A 26761-nucleotide genomic window follows, 5' to 3' on the forward strand; every position below is an offset into this window, starting at 1 on the left:
AAATTGCCTCTATCCATGTTGATGCTAAAGTACCCCAAACATGTCAGGCGCAGCGGTATATTTTGTCCAAGGAGAAAATAGCCCATTTTCAGATTTGAGATAACATACAATGCTCCAAGTGATTCTAAGTGGTAATATACAATTCATAGATAATGTGTAGAAAGAAATATGGGTTTAACCCTGATGCAGAAGCCGACTCTGCTCAAGACCCAACGTTGGCCGTTGCACAGCTTTCTCCGGTGCAGCCTTCTTTTGGTTCGCAATCAAAGTTCCCAGCTCATTCACGCGTGTCTTCAGGCCCGGGGCGACAGACTTATCATTTGAAATGCCGTTGACCTTGAGGGCAAGCTTCATACCATTGTAGATGGGCACGATCTCTTGCAACACGTGGTCAACACCGTGCCAATTCTTAGAGTCACGACCGAAGTTACCAAGCGACCAGCTGCCCAGGAGACGTTGGGCATAAGAACGGACCAGGCCACCTTCATCATTGCCGCCAAGCTCGTTGATAGCACGAGCAGCACTGAGCTCAAGTAGGGTGCCGATAACAAATGGCTTCCTCTTAGGATCGAGCTCCAGGTTATGTTCGATGTGTTCGGGAGCTTCCATCAGGGAGACAAACTGCTTCGCCAATGTGAAAGCCTTCGACACCTCGGGATCCTTGAACTCTCCTCTTTGGGCCTTGCGGTGAAGTTCGAAGAAGATGCGCTGTACAATATCCACATTGCTGAGACGGAGACCAGTCTTCTCGCTCTGCTTCGCGGCTTCGAGAATAATACCAAGAGCATCAGCCTGGCCAGCCCGGCGTACCAACCATTGCCAACGGTCGGACTTAATGACGCGATGTGACATCCGTAATCCGGACAGGAAAGGGATCAAGTTCTGCCAATCCTTTGTCGTCTGCATGAGTGTGATAACGTCCACGATTTCCTTCTTCGTTGGTCTTGATTGCGGGTCCATGGGGCGGAGCAGGAATGGCTCTTCATCTTCGCCGACAGATACGCTGACGGGCTCTTCCTCTAGACGGTCGGCGTACTTCTGACGAAACATTAACCTCCTTTGCTGCGTTCCTAGTCCGAACGGTATAAAGAGTTCTTCGCGGAAACGGTTGAGGGCCTGGTCCAGCTCGGCGGAGGAAGTCGGGGAAAAGGTCGGAATGGCTGCATTATAGATGTTAGTTTGACAGCAACAAAGGAATACCAGCGAGCAATCGCACCATTTTTCGAGGAATAGCAACGTTTCTGTGTGAGTGTGCCAATGGATTGACGGAGGGTGCTGGAACTTTGGCCGCGGAAGAGCCTTCCAATGGCGTTTTGCGCCATTTTATTGAAGGTATAGGGGGTTCAGGGGTGGTTGAACGTGATAGATTTTCCTTAACGACCCGATAGAGAAGAACAAACCCCGCTTGTACAAAATTGAAGATTAGATCAAGACAATGTGAAGCGCAAAGCTGGTCCGCGATGGCAGAAAAGTTCCCGGAGTCGAGTTCTGGACGTTGACCCAAACAGGCAATTTGAGGCTTGGCGGAAATTCTGCCGGTCCGCAAACTTCACGCTCGGAGATCCGTCTGTTTCTCGCATCTTTCTCTTTGCCAGCTGCTCAGCGCACCACGATCCTTGCAGCCATGGCGACCTTTTCACCAATCCTGCGGCAGCTGGGCTGCTTAAGGTCTATCGCGAAGCCCCAGTCATTGGTGTCGCCCCAAATCGCTCGCCGATCCATCACGACTGCGTACACTCCGAAACAAGAGCCCGTGCCTCTTCCGAGCAAACTGCCCAAGTCGTTCCTTTCTCAAATACCTCCTCGCCATCAGCCTACCAATGGTATGCCTTGCGCCTTTTGATCTACCCCCGAGGCTACTGTCAGATGGCTAATGCACCCCTGAACAGGCCGCAAGAAGCTCAAAGTCTACCCTGCTCCGCCTTCAAGCCGCTCGGTTTGCAAAGACCCTGTGGCAGCAGTGACAGAATCTCAATTGGCAGCCCTTGATCCAACTGGTGAACGCAAAGCACTTTTCGACTACAGAAGAAACCCACGCAGTGTGAAGGTCGGTGACATTCTGCGCGTGACCTTCAAGAACGGGGACCCATTCTCCGGAGTCTGTCTTAGCATTCGTCTTCGCGGCATTGACACTACGTTCTTGCTTCGTAATGAGCTCACCAGGGTCGGTGTTGAGATGTGGGTGAAGGTTTTCAGTCCCAACGTTGAGAGCGTGGAAATTGTACAGAGGACAGAGAAGAGGAAGAGGAGAGCCAGGTTGTACTACATGAGGTGCGTATATGGCTTATTATTGGCGGTTTTGTGTGTTCTCTCCGTACTTGATTTGGCTAACATGTCTTGTTTCACCCCCCAAGACAACCCAGACACGATATGCGCAGCGTTGAGAACATCGTCTCGAACTATCTCCGACAAAAGTCTGCTCTTTCCGGCCAGAGAGGACAGGGAGGACGCGGTCGTGGACAGAAACGGCGCCGTTAAAAGGGCCGCTGCTCATTTGGGGTTTTGCATTTGGCGACTGTATTATTACTTGTATATGGCCATTGACGTTTACTGATTTATTATTTCTTGTAACCTTGGATAGAGATCAATATAGGGTATGTTCTTGGAAGAAACTAGGATTCATAATAGAATTACCGGCGTTGCTCGATATTGCGCTGATGCACGGGATTTATCATTCTTTGCGGGGCTTGTTGATCTCTCGTTAACATCAGCCTTACTTGGGATACAAAATGAATTCTGCCACCCCAAAAATGTCCTTTTGGGATGTAATTGATCATCTCTAGGGAAAAAACGTTTGACAATATGTCTGCCTATAATTATACACCACTTCCACCTGGACATAACACCATTCGCATGCTTCGCCTCTTACCGAATAAAGACCGAGCTGCTCCAATTGAATGTGGGCTCATTGAGCACCCCCTCAAAGAACAGGAGGAGCAAGCCTACGAAGCCCTGTCGTATGTCTGGGGCTCAACAGAAAACCCCTCTTTGATATACGTCAACAGCTACTCCCTGGAAGTCACGTCAAACTTGCATGCAGCGCTGTCGCGCCTTCGATATGAACGGTTCCCGAGGCTGCTGTGGGTCGATGCTATATGTATTGACCAGAAAAGTAACACAGAGAAAGAAGAGCAGATTCAATTGATGGCTAAAATCTATGGGCAGGCTAAGAATGTTATCGTTTGGCTTGGAGAAGAAGAAAATGATAGCACTCTGACGCTAGCGAGATTACAAGTCGCTGCGGAAGGCGAGAGTCTGTTGGTAGAATTCAACGATGCAGCACTTATAGAACTCTTAGAACGCCCTTGGTTTCGGCGGGTCTGGGTAAGCGAAAGCAAAAAGCAAGGTATATATATAGAGGTACCTGATTAACAACATTACAGGTTCTTCAAGAGGTTGGAGTTGCTCGGTCGGTCCTGGTCAAATGTGGCCCTATGGAGATGAATGGCTATGCATTTTCCTCAGGTTTGCGCGGTATAGAGGACTTTCACAACAGATGTCCGAGGCTGCAGAGTTTGATCAATTCCGTACGCCCAGTCACTTATCTCTTAGGAAGAGCAATATTCCGTCCGGGTTACGGGGTAATGCACGAGAGGAGACGCCCTTTGGGCGAGTTACTTGATATGTACCATTCCCACAAGGCTACCATACGCCATGATAAAGTGTTTGCCCTTCTTGGTATGTGCTGCGATAACCTGGAGGTAGTGGGCTTGTTGCCTCACTATGAGGTCCCTTGGGAAGTCCTCTTCCAGCGAATTATTAGGCATGTTCTGTCGCAAAGGGTATCGATAGAAACTTGGCCTGATAAGGAATTAGCGTTGATAAAGGGCATGGGTTATAGCCTAGGGAGGGTATCTGCAGCGTACGGAGACAAATCTCGATTTGATAGACAGCATGTGCACATTGACTGGTACAACTCGACACAATCATTTCAGTACATCAAGGATCCGAGACGTGGCTGCAGTCACAGCGTCGAACGAGGCACCGTTAAATGGACCGTGCGGGTCACAGCACAGCCCGTCAAGCCTGGGGATGTTGTCTGTTTCATACAAGGGGCATCGAAGCCAAGCATTGTGAGGCCATTCAAAGACTATTTTAATATCATCATAATAGGAGTAACTCCTCTATATATCGCAAATGGCGAAACCTTTCAAGAGGATTCTTTAACGTCAGAGCATCCAGACCCCCTTGACAATATGGGACAGGAATTTAGGTACGAGTATCTCCGGGTGCTTTTGCTCGTTTGGAACTGGGGACCGACCTTCTGAACCAACGTGACGCAGCTGCAACAGTACCAAAGATAGATGACTTGATACCAGGGACTGCAAACTGAATCAGACCGAGCTAAGAGAGTATATAATGTGTCAGTCATACCGTTACGAGGTGTTGGGGACACTCCACAATCTATTAGATGAATATGAAGAGGTGCCCCGTGCAACAACACCGAAAGCTCTGCAGGTGAAATGCTTGGGCCTTCTCACGCTTATATACCTCAAGGCGCACATTTACAAGGACAGGATTTACTACAATGATCTAAAGAGAATCCGACAAGATGGGAGTTGGCAAAGTGATATGGATGCGTGAATCAAGGTTATTCTCCTTATGCTAGAGGACGTATCCCATAAATTTTCCAATTTTCACAGAGCCCATTGATTGGCAAGATGTTTCCTGCGATATCTAATCAGGCTCGTATTGGGCCGGCAGTCAACCAAATAACTACTTGTACGTGCTCCCCGTGACAGAATGTCAACTGATATACTAGTTAAGGCTAAGGTGCTCGGGATATCTGGTGGGATATCATAAGACGGAGACTCTTCGTCAGTTCCTTTTCAAGATAATATGGTGCATCCACCCTCGCTATCCATAAATCTTGGACTCAATACTTTATACCCCAACTTTTCCAATTCTTCCCCAACTTCTTTAACAGGCAGGATCGGCACGCGGTTGTGGATTTTCCACCTATTATTCCTCACGAGCTTCTTGTCTCATATTTTCGGTCTTTTGTCCGAACTCTTTTTGCATTACCCAATCGTGTCGTAACAGGACAGCTTTGCCTAGTACACGATCGCACGGCCTTATTCCGAGCGGTCTTGAGTATGTGCAAACCCCCACGTTTCTATTGCTACCTCGGGCTAACTCCAAGACTCGATTGATCAACGGATCAGTTCCCCGCATATTGTCGACCCCAGACGGAGCTCTCCATCTGCCGCGGTGGGTCTGCGTGGGGATAGAGAATCTACCCCAGCCAGTCCTTAGCGACAAAACTGGAGTTGTTTGTGTCGTTGCGGATACATTTGGATTCGATGGTAGATTAAGCTTCGTCTTTGGTGATCGTGCTTGATGGCCTGACATCAGGCTTGGGTCTCCATAAAAACAAAGATGACCCCTCCCCTTCCTGACACAGCGTTTCCCTCAGGTCTGCATTTGCGTCGAACTGGAAGCTGGCAGCTTTTGCAGGTTTGCACGCGAGGAAGAAAGAAACTGTCACCAACATGAGCGGCAACCCTCACCTGGAGCCTACTCCAGGTTCCAAGATTGACTCGGCAGAGGCGCCTACGTTTGTTCACAGCGAGAACACACATGTCGAGGCGGGCCTTAAAGCACTAAAACCGAAAGATGGCGACACGGCCATGGCAATTTTCAACGACGAGGAACTTCAGGAACCCGTGGATCCAGTCGAGGCGCGCAAACTGCTCTGGAAAATTGACTTCATGATATTACCATATCTAGCCGTTTGCTATGCCTTCTTTTATATTGATAAGGTAGTTAAGGATCTCGTTCCACGTGTGTACCAGTTATTTGTTTCATTGGGCCAGCTAACACATAACTGTATGCATTCCCAGACCACATTGAGCTATGCGGCAATCTTTGGGATCAATGAAGACCTTAACCTTCACGGGACACAGTATAGTTGGCTCAGTAGTATTTTTTACTTCGGATTCCTCGCCTGGGCGTTCCCGACGAACTTTCTGATGCAAAGACTGCCCATAGGTATGGAATTAGCTAATAAAGGCATATATAGAACATGATCTAACTGGCCTGTCTTAGGAAAATATCTTGGAGCGAATATCTTCATGTGGTACGTTTCGTATTTTTTGCCACCAGATAGCCAGACGGCCATCTAACAGCTCAAAGGGGTGTTTTCCTGATGATCCAAGCCGCATGTAACAACTTCGCAACTCTTGCTGTGCTTCGAGCGCTGGGGGGAGCCGCAGAAGCCTGTGCGGATCCTGCGTTTATGCTCATCACTAGTATGTGGTATACGCGACGCGAGCAACCTGTCCGTATTGGTTTATGGTATACGGCCAATGGGCTCGGAATTGCCCTTGGAGGTCTCTTAGGCTATGGAATCGGTCATATCAGAGGTGCACTTCCATCGTGGAAGTACGAATTTATTGTAATGTAAGCAAACATTCCGTTTCACTACCATTGATATCCCCTCTAAGATGAAGATGTCGTCTAGTGGCGCGCTTTGCTCAGCTGGGGAATCGTCATGTTCATCTTCCTCCCTGATTCACCGGTCACAGCACCGGGCCTCACCCAAAGGGAGCGTCGAATCGCAGTGGAGAGATTACGAGATAATCAGACAGGTGTCGAAAACAAGCATCTCAAGCCTTACCAGATTCTCGAAGCGTTCCTAGACTACAAGATATACTTCTTCTTCACCCTCGGTCTAGTTTGTATAAAACCCCCTCCCTTGAATGTCTGATTACCATAGCTTATATGACGGATTATCCAGGCAATGTTCCAAACGGTGGCATCTCTAATTTTGGAACCATAATCATCAAAGGCTTCGGATTCTCTACCCTAGTGACTACCCTGATGCAGGTAAGCAACCACACTGATGACGCCAGACTACAGCAAAAGCTCAACTACATCATCCAGATACCCTACGGAGCCCTGATCGCACTCTCCATTCTAGCCTGTGTATACCTCAACGACCGCTTCGAGAACAGACGCTGCGTCTTCATCCTAATATTCCTCATCCCAAATATAGCAGGGGCATTCGGCCTACGCTTCGTCCCGACAGATCAGCAAGTCGGCCGACTAATCTGCTATTACTTAACAGGCCCATACAACGCAGCCTTCGTTCTGGTCCTGAGTATGCAAGTCGCAAACACAGCTGGTACGGCATGCTAGGAATTCCACCCCGATTCACCCAACTAACTAAAATCGTTCTAGGCCACACAAAGAAAGTAGTCACCAACGCAGTCCTCTTCCTAGGGTACTGCACTGGAAACATCGCCGGTCCATTCTTCTACAAGGAGAGCCAGAAGTGAGTGAGCCCAAGCGTGTAGTCTCTACAATCCGATGCTAATCAGGCCATTCAAACAGACCAACCTACGAGCTCGGCATCTGGTCCATGATCGTTTCGCATCTGATTGAAGCTGTCCTCATCAGTACCCTGGGCCTTCTGCTTCGCTGGGAGAATCAAAAGAGGGATAAGATACAGTCTCAGATGGAAGGCGGGTTGGAAGGTAGAGATCTGGATGCGACTGCCTTCTTGGATCTGACGGATAGGGAGAATTTGAAGTATGTTTTTTCTCGTTTCATTTCGCTGATTTTGTGCGGTATTTGTGCTAACTTTTCTACTTTACAGTTTCCGGTATATTTATTAGCATGATTATATTCTATGAATAGTGCGCCATAACATCAATGATATGATAGCAAATATAACGGAGTAAGAATGAGTTACAACGGACATATATCCACCAGTTTGAAATCGAATAAAGTCCCAAAATTTGACAAAAAGGGAATATATATACCAGTATATAAACGGGGAAGATAAAACAACTGAATCAAAAAGAAGAGAAAATGAAAAGAAAATACAAGAAATGAGAAAAAAAAAAGGACCCAGACCTATTCCTTCGACGAGGATATTTGCCCAGAACCCTCCTCCGCAATATTATGCTGCCCAACAATAGTCAAAAACACCTGATCTAGCGTCGTCTGACTAACAGAATAAAACTGTACCCCGAGTTCCTCCTTACTCTCCTCAAGATACGAAAAGAGCTTGACGATGCTATTATTGCCGGTGTTCCTTCCTCCCTTGATGGTGTCCATATCGACTTCAGATGGCGGCATGGTATCACCGTCATAATCATCGGACTCTGTCGAGCCCGACCCAGTAGCAGGCACCGTAAAACGTAGTTGACCATGATACGTCTTCTCTTCAATAACAGCACCGAGGAGGTTCTGACCAACCCACGTGCGGATCCGTTGCATGTCCTCCTCACTCGTATGTGGAGCCAGGCGATGTACCAAATGAACGTGGTATCTATTCCCGTAGTTCGAGCGGAGGGAATTCGTGGTACCAAGAGCCAACATGCGTTTCGCCATGATACCCGCCCGATGAGCGAGGGCATCGGCCTCCTCCATAGAGTGAGTGGTGAGGACAATCGAACGTCCAGAAGCAACAGCAGCGAGCGTCTTCCACATGACTCTTTTCGACGCGGCGTCCATACCAGACGACGGCTCATCGAGCAGTAGAACAGTAGGGTTGCCCATCAGGGCAATACCGAGAGACAGCTTGCGTTTGTTTCCGCCGGATAGAGTAAGCGCCATGCGGTGTTTGAAGGGTGTTAGACCGACGGCTCGGATGACCTCATTGACGTTGTGGGGCACATCGGGGACGCCGCGGATGCGGGCATAGAAGGTGAGGTGTTCTAGGACGGTCATTTGATCCATTGCGTCGAACTGGGGACAGACGCCTAGGTGGGATCGGGCGGAAGCACGGTGTCGCAGGACGGAGATGTTGTCGACGAAGATGTCGCCTCCGTTTCGGGAGGGTGGGGTGTCGCCTCGGATGAGAGAGATGGTGGTTGTTTTACCGGCGCCGTTGGGACCCAGAAGGGCGAATACTTCTCCTTTGCTGACGCTGAAGGTGATGTCTTCTACGGCGGTGAATTTGTGGAATTTTTTCGTGAGATGGCGGACGCGGAGGCCGTTGTCTGGACTTGCATTTGTGGGCTGTAACTCCTCAGGGCTGATGTCTTTGTCTAATGTGGATTTCTCTTCCTCATCGTTGGGTTTGGATTTGGAACGTAATAGTGAAAGCATGGAGCCCCCATCAAACCATAGGAGTAACCCGAAGAGAACGAAAGACTGGACAATAAGGTAGAGAATGGGTCCACCATAGAGAGTGATTTCTCCTGGGTAGGAGGCAACTTCAGTTCCCCGGCATAATATGGAGAATACATTTAGGGACACGAAGAGAGCACGGAGGAGGTTTCCGGAAGGTGAGATTAGACCGATCGTGAAATGAGCGATGTCGATATAAGACTCCGCTTTGTCCGTGGGAGAATAGGTCTGAATACACATGTAGGCGATGAGATATATGAGGAACAGGATGCACTGACTGCCGGCCGCGACTGCAAAGGCTGCAAGTTGGGATCTTGAGAACAGGGAAACTAGGTACGATAGCAAAGTGGAGCAAAGTCCATATAAGAAGAAGACCACGAAAATGTACCCTGGATTATACCAGATATCAGATACGGCTCTGAAGATGATGATGGCGAGAACACTGGAGATAATGACAATACTGAAATCAAAGCCGACGTATGCGAGCCAAAGGGACGCGCCCCTGACACCGTTGCTGAAGTGAAGCGCCCTGACATTCCTCAGTCGCTCCACAGTCGGATACAGGGCGAATAGAGCTGGGTAGACCGACATAGCTAGACCGAAGTAGATAATAAGCTGGAGAATTTTACCGGCGTTGGGCTGCAATGGGATGCCAAAGTACTGAAATTGGAGATCGATAGGCATATCGATAAGGAGACGGTGGAAGATGTTTTGAATGATAGCAGCTAGAGGGAAATCACCATTGTCGCCTTTCCAGGCGAGGGTAGGGCTGGATGATGCATCTCCAAGGTAAAATCCACCCGGGGTGACATTGTGAAAGTTGTATTTGATATAGTCTTCGAATTCAGAAAGGCTGTCCACCACATGGAAATAAGATTCAGGAGCCCTTGTTATAGCTTGTCCAGAGCCATATAATGAGCTAACAAAGCTCTCCAAAGTGGCGTTTGAGACCCTGCTAGAGGGGCCGAGTACGATTTGAAAATCGTCTAGTGATTGTAGGGATTGAGGCTTTGGTATCCTCATTGTGCTTCCCGCACTACAGCCGGCTAATGTAACATCTTTTAAAAAGAGTGTAACCAAACCAGCTGCAATGACAGGGATAAGCAAGGCCGCGACGTACGGAAGGGGATTCCGGCGAAGGATGGTAGCTCTTTTACGGAAGAGATACCACGCCTGGAGGGCCATACTGATGCGTTGACCAGTGAGGAGCTGCAATTCTTGATGTACGTCTTCCTTGCCTTGATTTTCAGAGGGCTGCGTTTCAGCCCCGGTATTTTCCACGACAGTGTCCTGAGCTTTTTGGGAGCCCAGCTCTCCAGCCACCTTCAGAAAAACGTCTTCAATTGTAGGACCGCTTACGCGGTATTCCGTGATGCCCTCTTGCTCAAGCCTAGAAATGAAAGAGGCAGCTTCTGCAGAAGTCTGAACGGTATACACAGTTTCTTCAAAGTGGGTTTCTTGGGGGATATCATTGAACACACGGCCCAATGCTGCCCCCGGCATGTTCAAAACATGGATACGATATCCTGAGCCTAGCCGATGCTTCAGTTCCACGCTCGATCCCTCTGCCTTGAGCACGCCTTTGGAGAGAATGGCAATGTGATCGGCCAGAAGGTCCGCTTCATCCAAAAAGTGTGTTGTCAGCAATATAGTGCGGGAGCCTCTCTCAGCCAGAAGAATATCCCATATTTTCCTTCGTGAGATTGGATCAAGGCCAGATGAAACCTCGTCTACACAGCAAACGGAGGAAGCACCAGTGAACATCATTGCTAACTGAACCTTTCGCTTTTGTCCGCCAGAAAGGGTTCTCGTATAGGAACCGACTTTCTTATCAAGGTCACAATCATGTAAAAGCCCTAATAGTTGGTGCTCAGTATCAACCTTTTCAGTCGCCTTGAGCCTGTTGAAGATTTTGACATGCTCTTTAACAGTTAGGGTATCCCAGAGTACATTTTTCTGCGGACAGAGGCCAAATCTGCCACCTTCTGCTCCATAGTCTATGTTAATCTCCCCAGCGGAGATTTTCGTTAGACCAGCGATAGCATCTAAGGTAGTAGACTTTCCTGATCCGTTAGCCCCGAGAAGGACCATAATTTGACCCTTCTTGACATCCATGCTCAAACTATTCACTGCCAGAACAGACTGACGGGTACTGCCAAACCGTGTAGCGATATTTCTGTAAAACCATCCTGGTTGGTAGGATTTCGTGAAATCTTGTAATCTGAGTGCGGTCGTCGAGGTGTTAGTGCTTGTGGCCTTTCGGCCCTTTGATGCCGTACTGTAAAGTATGCGCTCCACCATAGCCGCAAGCAACGGATACACAAGTATTTGGATGATAAGGAGTATCCAGAGGACGACTCCGGGAAGTGACCAAGGATTTTCAGGAGCTGCATGCACAAGATCAGTGGCTAAGTCTTGCCTTTCCCATCGAGCCATGAATACGTGAAAGTAGACATAGTTCATTGGCGGGAATAGAAGACCAAGTATGACAACAGCACCATTGGTCCTCGCTGGGACCATCTGGGCTATGACACCGAGGAGCAAACAAGCTATGACGACGGAAATACCACTAAGCTGTGCCCTCTTGAAGAAAGATGCTCCAAAGATGGAAAAGGACGACAAAGCGAGCCCCGCCAGGATGTTGTAGACTATGGTAATCCCTGCGGATGTTCTGCTGTAGATTCCGTATTTCAAGATGGCGCCCATGATAATCCACCCTATGCCATATACAAAGTCCAGTGCCAGGTGTGCTGCGATAAACCGGGCTGCTTGCGATTGCCATCTGGACTCATTTGGCATCATACAGTCTATCAGCTGGCTCATTCCCAGTTCACGTTCCATCGCAACTAAGCCAGTTAGCTGGTAGGTAACTCCCACGATGCCGATAAAAATGGCGATGGCCATGATGTTGATAACTGCACCCATATAATTGACCCGGATTTCGTCGCGACGCCCCTCCTGAGTCAATGATGTAAAAGGATACTCCATGATCTATAGGCCCGTCAGTTAAGCCCAAGGTAGTCGGTGTGGGCGATCCACTAATAGAATGTAATTACCTCGTTAGGTAGCGCATTCTGATCAGTAGATGTATTGGCCTGAGCTATGGCCCGGTCAATAGAGTGTTGAAAGGGAAGAAGATAGATTTCCTGGTCATTCTTATGACTATCGACATGGATACCCGCTCCTAGGGCCGCATCCGTTCTGATCGAATAATTCCATATTCCATATGGGCCTTCCGTTGGGGAAGAATAAAACACCGCAGCTGCTATACAAGTGGATACCCCACTCAGGGACGTTCGACATAACTCTTGCAGCTCATTTTCAGACGACAACAAGTGCGGGTATACTTGATCTTGGTTGGACTGTATGGAATTTGTGACTGAGTCTATCACTTTCTCGATAGGGCCGCCAAGGAGGCCATTATGAACGAACACCAGCTTATCTCGTCCACCAGTTATAGCATGCAGAGTGTCTGACAAAGGCTGTAAGGGGGCTGGATCACCAATTCCATAGGTAGCTGGTTCAATAAATAGGTTTCGGGCATACGATCTAAATCCCTATTAGACCTACTATTCTTGCCTTTTCATGGAGATGAAATAACTCACATGAACGCGGTAAAAATTACTGGCAAAACGAGAGCCCTGAGCACGGTTGTAAAAACCGGGCGAACGAGAACGAGCAGGAGATTTTTCAGAGTTAACGTCCAAATCTGCCTAAAGAAGAGCTTCAAGTTCGCCATTGTCGCCTAAGAGGAGACAAAACCGAACGCTCGACAGTTCGTCCCGAGCCTCGAGAGGCTCCTAAGGGGGTGGAGGGGGGGAGCAAGGGGTAATATAACAACGGCTAGTTTGACGCAACTTTAGGTCGACATATTCGATATCAGTTCGATCGCGCTTATCCACCCAAGCATTGGCAACATCTCCTTCCTGTTAAACGAGGCGCCAAGCCGGGTGATATCCTGTATCCCCATCCCTTCGCTTGTACTCGCCAAGCACAACCAAGACGATAAATTCCCGACTGGGGTTGGCGCCCAGAGACCATCGCCCAAACGCCCCGCTTCCTTCGGGGCTGTGGCCGAATCAGTATTGATTGGTACTAACATCGCATGAGGAGATTTCGATACTATGTCATTGGAGCCTATGGTTAGAATGCACGGTCTGTTGGATGTGATGTGGGCTGTATGGAATTTTAAAAATAACCAAGGTGGTCGGTCAGGTCTTGCTCACATGACTGCTACGAGCCCCTTGGTACTGGTTGACCGTTGATCAATACGAACCAGAAGCATATAGTTGCATGTAGTATATACATTTATGTGCTAAGGCCTATAAATATCAAGTTACAAGACAGAGGTACTACTCAGGGTAGGCCATGGGTCAAAATCAGAGGACATGCCAACATTGACCCTACAGTGCACCTCTTATACGATTGCCCAGATGCAGTCAACGTATGTATTGCCTGAGCTACCTTTAAGGTTAAACTTCTTCAGACATGACGTGAGGGTGGTCAATTAGTTACTAGTAAGGACGGCTGGATGGATGGATGTGATTGGCAACCCATTGTTACTGGCACTGGAACGATGAATTGTCGATCCATTGCAGGTGAGTCGTGGGCCCGACATGCATACGATCTGCAGGGATCATAGCATTATTATTAATTGACACGGTATCCCGCCTAGATGTAACCTCGAAGCGGGATTTGAACCTGCATCTTTAGAATAAATAACAGATTATGTCGCCCGGCTTCTAGGCTTGTTTTCACTTGTCTATCATCTTCACTTCCAAGGCTTGTCTTCAGTCCTGAGAATACTACTTTCACTGCTACAAAATGTCTTCTAAGGTCAAGGTTGCTGCAGTTCAGGCCGAACCTGTCTGGAATGACCTACAGGGCGGGGTAGCCAAGGTTATCTCCCTGATCAAGGACGCCGCCAACAATGGCGCAAACGTGGTGGGTTTTCCTGAGGTATTCATCCCAGGGTATCCATGGTGAGCAACCGAACAAGCTTTCATAGAGGTGCTCTCTATTGATTAACTACGGACAAGGAGCATTTGGGCCAACTCGGCCATGGAGAATGCGTCCTTCATGAATGAATACTTCGAAAACTCCTTGGAGAGGGAATCGGAGGAGATGGAGCGCATCAAGGTTGCCGTCCGCGAAGCGGGTGTGTTTATCGTTCTGGGATACAGTGAACGATACCGAGGGTCATTGTACATTGCCCAGGTATACTCACCACAGAACGTGCCTCGTGCTCGTGGTTTCTAACAAGAGACCATCTAGTCATTCATCGACCCTACCGGTACTATTGTCCACCACCGACGTAAGATCAAGCCGACTCATGTCGAGAGAAGCTACTGGGGAGACGGGCAAGCAGACTCCCTTCAAACGGTAGCACCCAGTGCTTTTGGAAACATTGGTGGGCTCAACTGTTGGGAGCATACCCAACCGCTGCTACGGTATTACGAGTATTCTCAAAACGTTGACATCCATGTCGCAAGCTGGCCTTGCATGTGGAACATCCCGTCTTGGACATACCATACCTCTGACGAAGCAAGTAGCCGTTTCAGTCAGGTTTTGGCCATGGAGGGTGCTTGCTTTGTCCTTGTTTGCACTCAAATACTAACACCGGAAGGGAAGATCAAGTCCAAGTTGCCAGACTTGGACTGGATGAAACTTCCCGGAGGAGGTCTTACGGTGATATATGGCCCTGATGGAGCTCCGTTAACGGCACCATTGGATCCTGGAGTGGAGGCGATCGTGTATGCGGATATTGATCTGAAAGATCGGATCAAGGCGAACCAGAACCTCGACCTCGTTGGTCATTACTCTCGCCCTGATCTTTTAAGTCTGCGGGTCACAACTGAAGCTGCAACTCCTATTCACTTCAACTAGCATCTAACTGCTAAGGTACCAAATTGATTCATATTTATAAAGTACTAGCGTCAATGTCATGACAAGTTGCATAAGCACACAAACTAACTACGCAATGACTCATGTGTGTAGGTCTATTCGAGAAATATCTTATAGTAGCATTAGTACATACCAATAAGTGACACCCTCGAAGATTGGGGCTTGCCAAAGGCATTACATAGCTATATTACCTGTCTGCATACCTAGTCGCGTATATCGGATTGTTCGGATGCACTAGATTGCTTGAACCGCTTGAACCGCCCACAGGCCTGATTTTACTTAAAACACATGAACTGCCAGCTAACTAAGGATAGTAGATCATTACTTAGGCCATTGTTCTGATAACGTATAGAGTCTATTTCTCAAGGAGACACTACTTGACATATACTTGAGCTATTTAGACCTCGTCATAAGCCTCTTATCTTTGCAGAGCTTCGAGTGGGCTGCATTCTCAGCATCTACTTCCCTATATTCGAAGAACTTATTCCACTCAGGACCATCGATTAATGCTTGCGCCAAGCTCTTCTAGTATGAAATGGCGAACCCGCAACCCTCGTCAGAGTCAGGCTCCATGGTGTGCGGCGGGTAAATTCTGATGACATCCTCGGTTATGCAATCCAAGGGGTGGCGGTATGTGACCGGTGTCGCAAAGCCAAAACTGGCTGCGGTGGTCAGTCTGAAGTATGGACGTGGGAGGGTATGAGTTGATGCGGACATTCAAAGCCGTCTTATCACGAATAGTTGTTACTATATCAAGCGTCTTGCTGAGGCTCTCTTCGGTAGGTGGAAAAGAAGTGATACGGCTACTGTATGGTCTGGATGACGCTCCAGTAAAGCTGGCCCATCTACCTTTGCTTCTTCCAACACCTCTTGCTTGGTAATGCGCGAGCGATCTAGACATGCTGAGACCCAAGTGGGGAACGGTGTCTGGGTGAGAATGGCATAGCAGTTCTCGGTCAATTGGTGGGTGTAAAAGACCTCCTGCCTTGCTGTAGCTGCAAGCATGTAGCCTAATGACGGTGGGAAAGAAGAAACAGTAAGTCATTTCAGGACGGGGTCGGAATTGAAGGGTGTAAGTAGGGAGTATAAGTAAAGGTACAAGGCCGCTCCCGCCATATGATATTAGGATGGGAGGGGTTAGCAAGCATCCTGCTGGTACTGAGGCATTAGAGCAAGTTAACATAAGGTCTGGTATTGTGGTACAGCGTAAGACCAATATTCAGTCCATCCTACATATCAAGACGCGGCATACACGTACTGCCAATCAGCACTGCCATGAGTTGTCTTGGTGGGGTGCCTGAGAGAAGCATTGGTAGTTGACTCTCCGGGACCCGCAGCATCGACGACGATTATTGCTCTGTAGATAGGCGAGGCAGCAAGTTATCACAGGGATGGCGATCCTTTTCTTCAACTGCAAGCGGGCACTCCGATGGATACCTATCTAGGTATATGTGCCTTCTCCGTAGAAAGGGGCAGGAAGCTCGAAGGCTACTTCTAATTGCGCTAAGGTTCATTCTCTTTGATAAAACTTCTGACCTGTCAAAGAAATCGGGAAGATACTCTTACGATCCAAACGTGACACTTTGCAGCCAAGCCGACACGGCTGACTAGCGTACCTCTTTAGCATATAAAACTCTCCGCAGGGCTTTGTTGCATAGCGAGTGCCGAAACCTTACTTGTCGTGTGAGGCTCCAGGGGAAAGCTAATGACACATAATATTTCTCGTGTGCATTGTCTGTTGAATAACTCTATACCGCAATAGGAATCATCCTGGAGCTATCGTTTGCAGTCTAAAAGGGGACTGTCCCATCACGATGGCTCTTCTTTGTAGGATATGGTATTAGGGGCAACTGCAGGCTCGGCAACTTCAGGCTGGTGGCGTCCAAATAATGTAGGTTACTATCATCTGCCACAAATCAAACCTAGGGCATATTCGAACAACCTCCAGATGCTCACTCCACATGTAGAAGACAAAGGCAGCACGGTGCTCCTTTAGAGCCGTACGTAAAAAGCTACCCCTTTGTAGATAGAGCGCAGCTTGACATAGAATAAGACTACGGAAGACAACTGCAATTTGGAGGAGCATCATATGGGGTAGCTGTTACAGTTTTATTTGGAATATCTTTCACATCCTTAAGGTGTTTTGTTTAAACCACTATGGACCTAGACGGGCCTGCTCATGCGCCGCCAGATGGAATTACGCCTAATTTTGACAATCCAATGAACCGAAATACTTTTGCCTTGGGCATCCTCGTTGCATGCGTCACAGTCACCACAGTTTGCTTTTTGATGCGTATTTATGCCAGGGTTTACCTGTTGAGAAAGATACAAGTTGAAGAAAGTGAGCTCTTTCGTACTCTGATGCTCTTCGTATCTAGATGCTGACGCTGTTTTCACCACAGTCCTGGTCGTGCTTGCATATGTTTGTCCCCTATGACCAAAAAATAATGAAGCGAGACTCTGATAACACAACCTTCAGGGGTGTTACTGGGGGTCTGGCTACACAGCATTTGCCATGGTCGAGACGCCAGGTTATTTCGTACACCAATGGGATGTCCGTCGTCGCGATTTTATACTTACCAACTATGTAGGTGGCTCCAGCCCTGGGGTCCCCAGAGTTCAGCATCTGACCCGTACATAGTATGTCTTTGTCTTCAGCGTCTGTTACTCATTTGTCCTTCCGCTCCTGAAGATAGCCATTCTTGTGGAGTGGTGTCGACTACTAGCCCCTCAGGGCTTGAGATCCCGAACCGCCTTCTGGTGGGGATGCATGGTCACAATTTGTATCCAGGTCATCGCGGGCATCGGTATAATGCTTGCCTTGAATCTCCAGTGCATCCCTCACAAAGCCATCTATGACCTCACTGTCCCGGGAAAATGTGTCGACCTGTACAAGATCCAAATCGTATCAGCCAGCGTGCATCTGACATGCGACGCGATCATGCTGCTGTTGCCACAGCCTGTTATTTGGACGTTGAAAATGACGTGGAGGAAGAGGTTGGGCGTTTCGTTCGTCTTTAGTCTCGGTGTGCTGTACGTTCACGGCCCTCCCTCCACCCTGCATTTACCTCCCCAACCTAACCATCAAGGACACTACAGGGCGTGTGCTTCCGCAGCACTTAGACTAGACACGACGGTGATACATGCTAATGCAGACGACCCGCTGTACAGTCTGGCTCCTCTAGTTCTCTGCTCCATGGCGGAGATGACTTGCGGGTTTTTCATTTTCTGTTTGCCCTGCATTCCCAAGATTATCAAGGAGACCGGCGCCATCCGCAGAATCAAAAGAGTCTTGGGTATGAAGGCTACGGCCACTAAGCCTAGTGGATACTCGGAGAACTATGGAACTGGGGTGTCAGCCTATGGTGGCGCCTCCTACATGATGAGTAACAACATTAGAAGGGAAAAGCAAAAGGGGACCGAGTCAATGGAATACCTACACGAGGGTATTCTCGAAGCAGGGGGGATCATTCGGACAACACATATCACCGTCACGGAGGAATCTCGCGCCGCCAGTGATGATGAGAACAAAAAGGCGGCTTGTCCGTACATTTCCAGAACGCATAGTGTCGAGTGAATATACATACGTATTTAGAAATAAGGGAGAGCAATAGAAGTATCGAACCAGATCGACGATGTCCTTGAATCTACCGTGTTCTGTTCCTGATACTGCGAGTGTACACTTTCTAGCTTCTGGTGCAGAGTTTCCATTTCTCACCTCAGACTATTGCTACATACGGATTAGGTACTATGCCGAAAGGACTAGAGGTTCCCTTGGCTTTCCTTGTCCTCATGAAACCTGAACAGGCACGATACGACATAAAGGTGTGTTTCAAAGTTTCACTTTGAAATTATGTCCACTACCGCAGTTTCTGTATCTTTTCACCATGAGGAGATGCAGGAACATGAGATGCACTCAAAGCCTGGCATCTCGCTGGGGACATGGCGATGCATGGGAAGTGAAGTACTAGTACTGGTGAGGGATAAGGAATGAAAAGAGGGGGAAAGAGGTGGGGGATTGGGGGGGGGGGTTAATACTTAGTACTTCCTCTCTGGAGCCTGAGTGCCTCACGCTGATTCATCCGGTGAAGGAACTCTTCGGCATAATTAATATTCTCAATATGATATTCACTGATTGGTCAGGCGCTCTAGTCGTAGCACAATGAATCAGCGGCCCGAGTCATTCCATACTACTAGTAGTAGTAGTAGTATCAACTCCTCATATCATCTCCAAACAGACGCACTCGTCCGTTCGTTCAAGTTGTCTCTAAAAAATACTATTTTAACACAACCCATGCTAGGGTTATCCTATTGCAATCTATCAGCCCAGAAGAAAACGTCCCTAGTCAACACCCCCTCATCCCAAAGACCGATCCGAATCAAACCACAATGGTCGGAGTCCACGTCGCCATAATCACCGACGAAGGCGTCTTCAAACACTGGGCTATCTTTATTGACGAACCTCATGCATCCGAAAAAATCATGCTTCAGGCCCGAGGTTCCGATGGTCGATTCCGCTATGAACCTGAATACGGAGATGCTCGATGTCTGAGCGGGTTCTATGAACTTGTCTTCCTCTTTGGTGTGAAAGACACCAAGACTAGCAGGCTAAAGGCGGTCGCTAGTGAGCTTCCGGTTCGCAGTGATATCCATGGGTGGAATTGTCAGGATTGGGTGTTGGATTTTCTGGATAAGCTGGAGGAAGAAGATATTATAGATGGGAAAGATAGTGGGTATAAAGAGCGAAGATCGTATGTGCAGGGAAAGGTGGAGGGACTTGCGTAGTCCTGGGAACTGGTCGGTTTATCCCAGAAGTACGGCTTCATGGGGCTGAAATTTGAGTCAAACCCTTGGGATTCCCAGTATATCAGTTGCCCGACGCCTACGTTTGCTTCAAATATTATCTCTCAGCTCGACTATGATGCCATTTCAATTGATCCTGCACCCCGCTGAGCCTTCCGGTTTCTGTTACAAAGTTTATGGCCAAAGAACAGCATTAAGTACAATGGTATTCCCATGTATGATGTGATGATGGCCTTAGAATCAACTTTGCTAGGATCACCATCTGAGTCCACCGTGTCAAACCCCCTCATTACTGTCAAAAACACACAGAAGGCTAGGGCAGCCCATGATCCAACGACCCCAAAAGGAGCCCTGAAGACGAGCGGGCTTGCCTCAGCTTTTGTCTTTTGGGACTTTGCGAACTTAACGTGAACCACAAGAATCGAGATCCAAGTGAGAATGCTTAGCATGGTGACTAAGTTCACAAAGTGGTTAAAGAGACACTTTGAATCTTCCTGAATATTCAAGTATGCCAGCGAGGCGATTGCTGAGCATACGAAGAGAGTATAGACCGGAGTCCCCCTGCGGTCAAGGCGAGACAGGAAAGCAAAAGCGTTTCGTGACAGGGATAAGCTGTAAAGAGTCCGTGTTGCCATAAAGAGGGAATGGTTTGCTGCGGATAATATGAATAAAAGGAAACATGCATTGAGGATATGTGGTACCACAGCTATGTGGGCTATCTGAACCGCCACTACGAAAGCGGCTGCTGATGAGGCGGCAGGCTGCTTGTCTCCTATAAAAGTAGTTCTCGTACACAGTCTCGAGCTTGGTTTTACCCTAGCGAACTCCAACTCCTTGGCGTCGAATGGAACCAACATACCGATGAAGGCAACGGTAACGATGTTGATAACCAGTATCCGGTAGAATGTTAGCTTAGTTGCATGTCGCGCAGCCTTTCGCGTATTCTTCGTATGCAGAATACTGATACCGATCAATTCACTTCCAAGATATGCAAAGGTGGCCGAAGGCATCGTCCAGCATATGGCGCGAAGTCTCCCAATAGCTGTATGGTCCCCGGCGAAGGCACCTGGGCTTTTCCAATATCGAAATCCTCTCCTATCGTGATCAGGGCCGCCTCCTAGTGCTAAAATCAGGGAAAAGACCATAAGTCCAACCACCACCGTGATTTTGAAAGAAGACAGAATGAGCTCATATTGGCCCATAAATCGACTACCCCAGAAGTTTACGCCGAGTATGATTACCATGAACACGGTTATCCATATGCCAGGATTGACGATATCGGCATCCAACCAATATGACACTACCAGTGCTGCCGCAGTCAATTGGTTAGGTGTGATCACCAAAAACTTCAACCAGTATCTGTGTTCCGGGTTTAGCGGAGCTATAGGAAGAATACCGATTCGCTCACATCCACTCTATTGTGAAACCGAGAGATGGGCCACACAACCTCGCGGCATGATCAGCAACCGTCGACGGCTCTGGAGAAGCCACCTCTGCCAGAGCGCCTAAGACGTGATAAACCAAAATACCCACGATCGTATATGAGATGAGAACTGATGCAGGCTATCAGGTTGATAGATTAACATCATGATTTATCAGCAGTAGAAACAGCACGTTGGGGTACTCACTCCTGCCCTAAGGAGCTGTCAACACAACCTATCACGCTATGTCAACAATGCTGCACCTTGCAAGAGCATTCCCGGATGCTATCATCAAACCAGTATTGATCGCTCCCCCGATTGCTTCGGCAATACGTCAATTCTGATCGAAACATTGGTTAATGCAATCTGTAGACGAACCTATCAGAGTAACCTGGTTGGACTTTACGACTCCATAGGAATTGAAGAGGCTTTGACTCTCGCTGTGACTAGGTGAGCAGCTCTGAACTTCGCTGTCATTGTTAGGAATTGATAATAAGCCGGATGATGCAGTGGTGTGACGCTCTGATGACATTTCTCATTTAGTAATGAGTCGTGTCGACAGGGAACGGAAGAACTCGAATTATCAAGATATCAATGAGTGTTCGATGTAAGAATAGCCTTATATTGAACATCTACGCCTCTGGTATTCAATGAAGACGTCAAAGGATTATGGTATTCGTACGTGGAAGACTGAAGGCAATCAAACAAGTGCCTTCCCAATGTAGTAAACCGATTGCTCATGGTGGTAACTTCCATCCTAGCATCTGTATTCACTACTAGTACTAGCAGTCCATAGCTACTCACAGATGAACGATATCAATTTCAAAATATCGATTATAGACGAGTTGAACCACACGCGGTAGCCATTATGACGAGGTAAACACCACGGGGTTTTTCTCTTGCGCGTATCGCGCTCTTGGGAATGAGAAGTCTTCTGCGTTAGCGTCAATCTGCACCACCACCACCTCCTCCTGGCTGGAGTAATAAGTTGTTTAGTAATAACACAAAAGGGGCTAGTTAGCTAGTTACTACAACCATTATATTGACAAATGAAGCTTGGATCGTCCCGAAACTAAAATTCCGTTGTTTTGAGGGGTATATATTGTGGCCTCTAAGTGTTTCACCTAGGGCGTTATGAGAAATATATATATATATATATGTACCTGGACTTGAAGGTTGCCCCACAGCATCTTGTATTCAGTAGGTGATGTTGTTAAGTCAATTGTGACCAATGCAGATCATTCGGAGACCACTACACAGTAGAATAAATCTCACATACCGAGAAGTACTATCATGAATGGTAGATTGAATCGATGACGATGTTTTGTTTACGATGTTAGGCGTCGGCTGCGGGGAGAGAAAATCTTTTTCATGGGGTATTGCGGAGAGCGGGGAAAATCTCTGTGTGTCGACATCATCCTGCTTGCCCCCTCGAGCGAGGTCGTGGCGAATGGATGTTTCTGAAAATTAAGACTCTTTCCTCGGATCTTGGTTCTGGCTTATTGAAAGTAAAATTTGGGTTAAGGTTCAATCACCAACGAGGAAGAGAAGATACATTTTATTTTGAGATAGCACCCATGTTGTTTTTCACAGATCCAGCATCAGCCTTTTTTGGTCACAGTCACCTACACAGGATATAGTATTTCCCCTATATTGAAGCTGGTTAGCTATTGGGGTACTAGAGGCAACTACCAAGGTAACTATTGCTCACTAATAACCTGGTTACGTAGGAGCTCGGGGATCGTTGGTAGGTATGTATGTAGGGATATCAAAAAGGAATCCCTCGCCTCGGCGACCAGAAAAGAATTACCCGCGGCTGTGTCTTTTGAATCACACCGACATTCTCACCATACTTGAAACCTGTCATAGTATCGCCAATTTATTACATGACATTAGGAGGAGTGTGTGTGCATAGTCAGGCGTATCATTGGCGAAGGAAGGGGACACTGGAGCTTGCAGATCGGGGACTAGAGTCTGAAGGGGAAAAGACCAATTCAATTTCTATTTCTCACATGCCTCACTATTCATCCTGAGCCATGCTTAATCGCGGCTAGCCGAACGCGGTTTGTTTTCTAGCGGTTAATCCACCCGGTCGTCTCTCGGTCGGGGCCATTGGCCAGCTCGTTCATTGCCACGATTCGTCCATCTTCTGTTCGGGGCACCTGCCCTCTCCCGGAGGAATCTCGTCCGGTGCCTCGACTCCGGAGGAAATTTGATCCAACACAGAAGATGAGTAGTTTCGGAATTTTTACCAGGGGCCTTGAGGCTGGGCTGCCAATCGTGGTCACGAGGACCAAATCAACGCAGCAAAAGAAAGTGAGGTTAAAGCCAGGTTTACAACAAACTACTACTGTTAGTAGGTAGTAGTTTTAGATCCGCCTGGGAAAAACAACGAAGTCTGAGTGGCTGGAACCCACCGTCAGGAACGCTTATCCATGTCCCGAACCCTCGGATTCCTAAAGAGAGCCGCAGAGTTAGTTTTTCCAACGGTGCGTATTCTCTTGTTTGCCTTAATGGGCCTTTTAATGGGTTATTATCGTGTACTCCGTAGGCAACGAAGTCTAGCCGGTAAAGTTCACCCAATAATTAAACATCTGTTTGCTTTTCTCATGTTTCTACAAATGGTTCACGAGCCGCTTATGCACCGCTGGATGCTGTCGCACACGCATGAGATCTCTAATGTAAAACTCAAAGCTCCAGAATATTAGTTGGAGCTCAACGATTGCGGGGGGGAAAACCCATAGATAGCAGTAGGGTGGCCAGCCGATCGAAGGGGAAAGCAATCGGATTGAACAAGAACTAGTACATTGTCATGCGTCAATTAGAAGTACGCTCGGGGCTCCGTTGCTAAGTGGGTAACGGGCCTCCTCGCGCTGCATTGGTAGTGTACTGGATCAATTTCCAGTAGCCGCCGACCATGATGATTTGGTTAAATAGTCACAGGCTCCAAGGGGACAATTATATGCAACCGTGGGACAGCTACTCCATCTGCAACGAGGGACCGACCAATGACAGCCGAGTCCCAACCCAGCAATGTCCCATGTCGTCATACTGCCAGGGTTACAAACACCGTTCTGCTCACAAGGCCGCCACGCAGATCCGAAGATCTCTGACGTGGGGGTTTGATCATTGGACAAAGAAGACCTGATAATATGAATTGTGAGGTGCAGAAAAGGCCCTACTCTGGAAATCCTGGGGGAATTGGGGTCTCCCTCCCCGCATTAGAGCCAATCTAGCGATGTGGAAACAGGAGAAGGAATGCGTGGATTTGGTTAATGTGGGATTCAATAGTCAGGTTGAATTTAGGAGGTCAGCTCGCAATCCGTCGGCTTGAGGAGAGGTCGCGACTACTGGCCATGAACGAGAGGTAGGTATCATAACGATGGTGGAACTAAAGCCATCACAGAATGTTGGAACAGATATCGTCACTTGTCCAGTCTTTAGGCCGGGAAGCCGTGGGCAAAAATGACGTAACGGTATTGGGGTTGGGACTCCCGAGCCACCGGCCCGTAGTGAGGGAAAACCCAAAACATCTGCGATCCGACCTTCCGATGCTCCTGACGAAGGTTAGAGGGAAAAAGATTAAAAAAAGGTACTTGGCATATATAAGTAGAAAGTCACCAGATTCTTATACGTAGATCTCGCTATATTTATCTGACGGTAGCATCCCTCAGTACGACGAGAACGTCAAACCACGCAGAATATCCACCCCCTCCTTTTCCAGACAACTCACGCACCAAAAGTGCCTCTCATTTTGGGGAGCTTAACATCCACTGTCGACCCACCCGCGGCCAATCTGGATAAGGCAGTGTGGGTAGCGTGTGGGACGCTGGCCCTTATAACGTCGACTGACCCTTCAATCCTGCGTTGGAAGAGAAGGCAATCTTGAAACAGAAATAAAAGAGACCAGCCGGACGGAAAAATCCCTGCTTATTCTCACTCCCGTTTGATTTCTCTTACTTCCCGCATCATTCGATTCACCCTAATCTTATCATCGCACAACCAACACTTTTTCTTGTAACTGATCTCGCCTCCCGTTATAAACGCCATGTCGAAAACAAAGGTTTTGCTCGTCGGAGCAGCAGGTGAGACCGGTGGTTCGATTGCAAATGGACTGTTGGAAAATCCCATTTTGTAAGAGTTCCATCCTCTGGTTTGTCCAATTTCGACCCTTTGTTCTAACCTCACTTTCACGTGACTACAGGAACTCTACGCCCTCGTCCGCCCCCGGTCGGTACAGAAGCCCGCCATCGTTTCCCTCCAAGAGCGCGGCATGCAAATCCGCAGATGCGATCTAAAAGGCCCTGAAGAATCTCTTACCGAGGCGCTCGAGGGAATCGATGTCGTTATCAGCTGTGTTGGTCCTGCCGAGCAGCAGGATCAAATTCCTCTCGCCAAAGCTGCTAAGAGGGCCGGAGTTAAGCGCTTCGTTCCATGTGGTTTCATCACAGTGGCACCCCCCGGTGGTATCATGTGGCTGAGGGACGAAGTAAGTACTGATGAAAGTGAAGGAAGAGTTTGTCGTTAGGCACTGACATCAATGCCCTCTCCATTAGAAAGAAACAGTTTACAACCATGTTAAACAACTGCGCCTCCCCTACACCATCATTGATGTCGGCTGGTGGTACCAACTTTCGTATCCCCGCCTGGAGTCCGGACGAGCTGACTATGCTATGACTTCCGCAAACAATGAAATCGTCGGCGATGGCAATACCCCTATGGGTTTGACCGATTTGAGAGACATTGGACGCTATGTTGCCAGAATCATCGACGACGAGCGGACGTTGAACAAGATGGTCTATGCATACAACACGGTTAAGACACAGAATGAGATCTACGACCTACTGGAAGAAATCAGCGAAGAGAAAATCCAAAGGAATTACGTAAGTAGCTTGGACGTTGTCGCGCATCGCGACAGTTGCTGATCTATGACTATAGATTCCGGAGGAAAGCGTCTACACTCGTGTCCTCGCCGCCCGGCAGTCTAGCGAGACTTATCCCTTCGATCCTGTCAAGTTCATCCCCCGGTACCTGGCTGAGTATCAGTTGTCTTGGGGTATTAGGGGTGATAACACCCCGGAAAACGCAAAATATCTCGGATATCTGATTGCCAAGGAGCTTTACCCAGACTTCAGGCCAGTGGATTTCAGGGACTATCTTGAGACCGTCGTTCGGGGCACAGCGAAGGGTGTATACACCGACCGTATGGTTTCGAAGGTTCACCAGCGGGCATTCCCACGCACAGAGTCGACCGATTCGTTGTATACTCGGATATTCCCAAGAACTGAGTCCAGCGACTCGCTATACATGCGGTAGACGCCTGTATGATCAGTTTGACCTTGGGCGACGGATGTTTATTTTCCTCACTTTTTGCGATGTGGGTTTAGACTGGCGTTTATGTTTGTTTACGTTAGGGGAAAGCAGACGATAGGACAGGCTGTTAGATCACCACTCCGCCTTGTATACGGATTCATGAGAATGGTACAACAGATGGTATATTTTTCTGTTCTCCGTCATAGGTTTCATTTGCAGATTTTATACCCACGCAAATC

General features: G+C 48.1%; 9 protein-coding genes across 9 annotated transcripts; 7 read left to right on the forward strand and 2 right to left on the reverse strand.

Moving 5' to 3' along the window:
- Positions 1-174: 174 nt before the first annotated feature.
- Positions 175-1322, reverse strand: ABOM_011085 (uncharacterized protein; the record flags this gene model as incomplete). The annotated part of the gene is made up of 2 exons (XM_022538213.1): positions 175-1160; positions 1217-1322. The coding sequence occupies 2 exons, from the start codon at positions 1320-1322 to the stop codon at positions 175-177; spliced, it is 1092 nt and encodes a 363-aa protein (XP_022384028.1).
- A 302-nt stretch (positions 1323-1624) lies between these two features.
- On the forward strand, positions 1625-2478 carry ABOM_011086 (mitochondrial 54S ribosomal protein bL19m; the record flags this gene model as incomplete). Its single annotated transcript, XM_022538214.1, has 3 exons — positions 1625-1823; positions 1890-2271; positions 2364-2478. 3 exons carry the CDS (start codon positions 1625-1627, stop codon positions 2476-2478), a joined length of 696 nt encoding a protein of 231 aa, XP_022384031.1.
- Positions 2479-2802: 324 nt separating this feature from the next.
- On the forward strand, positions 2803-4268 carry ABOM_011087 (HET domain-containing protein; the record flags this gene model as incomplete). Its single annotated transcript, XM_022538215.1, has 2 exons — positions 2803-3324; positions 3384-4268. 2 exons carry the CDS (start codon positions 2803-2805, stop codon positions 4266-4268), a joined length of 1407 nt encoding a protein of 468 aa, XP_022384030.1.
- A 1224-nt stretch (positions 4269-5492) lies between these two features.
- ABOM_011088 (putative MFS allantoate transporter) lies at positions 5493-7624 on the forward strand (the record flags this gene model as incomplete). Its single annotated transcript, XM_022538216.1, has 8 exons — positions 5493-5762; positions 5844-5991; positions 6049-6079; positions 6136-6402; positions 6481-6680; positions 6740-7126; positions 7183-7276; positions 7336-7624. 8 exons carry the CDS (start codon positions 5493-5495, stop codon positions 7622-7624), a joined length of 1686 nt encoding a protein of 561 aa, XP_022384023.1.
- Positions 7625-7860: 236 nt separating this feature from the next.
- On the reverse strand, positions 7861-12820 carry ABOM_011089 (putative ABC transporter; the record flags this gene model as incomplete). Its single annotated transcript, XM_022538217.1, has 3 exons — positions 7861-12072; positions 12138-12630; positions 12687-12820. The coding sequence occupies 3 exons, from the start codon at positions 12818-12820 to the stop codon at positions 7861-7863; spliced, it is 4839 nt and encodes a 1612-aa protein (XP_022384022.1).
- Positions 12821-13905: 1085 nt separating this feature from the next.
- ABOM_011090 (carbon-nitrogen hydrolase family protein) lies at positions 13906-14967 on the forward strand (the record flags this gene model as incomplete). The annotated part of the gene is made up of 3 exons (XM_022538218.1): positions 13906-14063; positions 14121-14298; positions 14356-14967. The coding sequence occupies 3 exons, from the start codon at positions 13906-13908 to the stop codon at positions 14965-14967; spliced, it is 948 nt and encodes a 315-aa protein (XP_022384015.1).
- Positions 14968-17142: 2175 nt separating this feature from the next.
- ABOM_011091 (uncharacterized protein) lies at positions 17143-18562 on the forward strand (the record flags this gene model as incomplete). Its single annotated transcript, XM_022538219.1, has 5 exons — positions 17143-17326; positions 17388-17407; positions 17465-17572; positions 17627-18018; positions 18085-18562. 5 exons carry the CDS (start codon positions 17143-17145, stop codon positions 18560-18562), a joined length of 1182 nt encoding a protein of 393 aa, XP_022384016.1.
- Positions 18563-19374: 812 nt separating this feature from the next.
- ABOM_011092 (uncharacterized protein) lies at positions 19375-19770 on the forward strand (the record flags this gene model as incomplete). The annotated part of the gene is made up of 1 exon (XM_022538220.1): positions 19375-19770. One exon carries the CDS (start codon positions 19375-19377, stop codon positions 19768-19770), a length of 396 nt encoding a protein of 131 aa, XP_022384013.1.
- A 5643-nt stretch (positions 19771-25413) lies between these two features.
- ABOM_011093 (aromatic alcohol reductase) lies at positions 25414-26525 on the forward strand (the record flags this gene model as incomplete). The annotated part of the gene is made up of 3 exons (XM_022538221.1): positions 25414-25698; positions 25766-26092; positions 26148-26525. Coding segments are annotated over 3 exons (990 nt in total), but the record flags the coding sequence as incomplete, so codon positions are not given.
- Positions 26526-26761: the final 236 nt, after the last annotated feature.

Source organism: Aspergillus bombycis (assembly GCF_001792695.1).
Source record: "Aspergillus bombycis strain NRRL26010 chromosome Unknown contig00150, whole genome shotgun sequence".
Taxonomy (NCBI): domain Eukaryota; kingdom Fungi; phylum Ascomycota; class Eurotiomycetes; order Eurotiales; family Aspergillaceae; genus Aspergillus; species Aspergillus bombycis.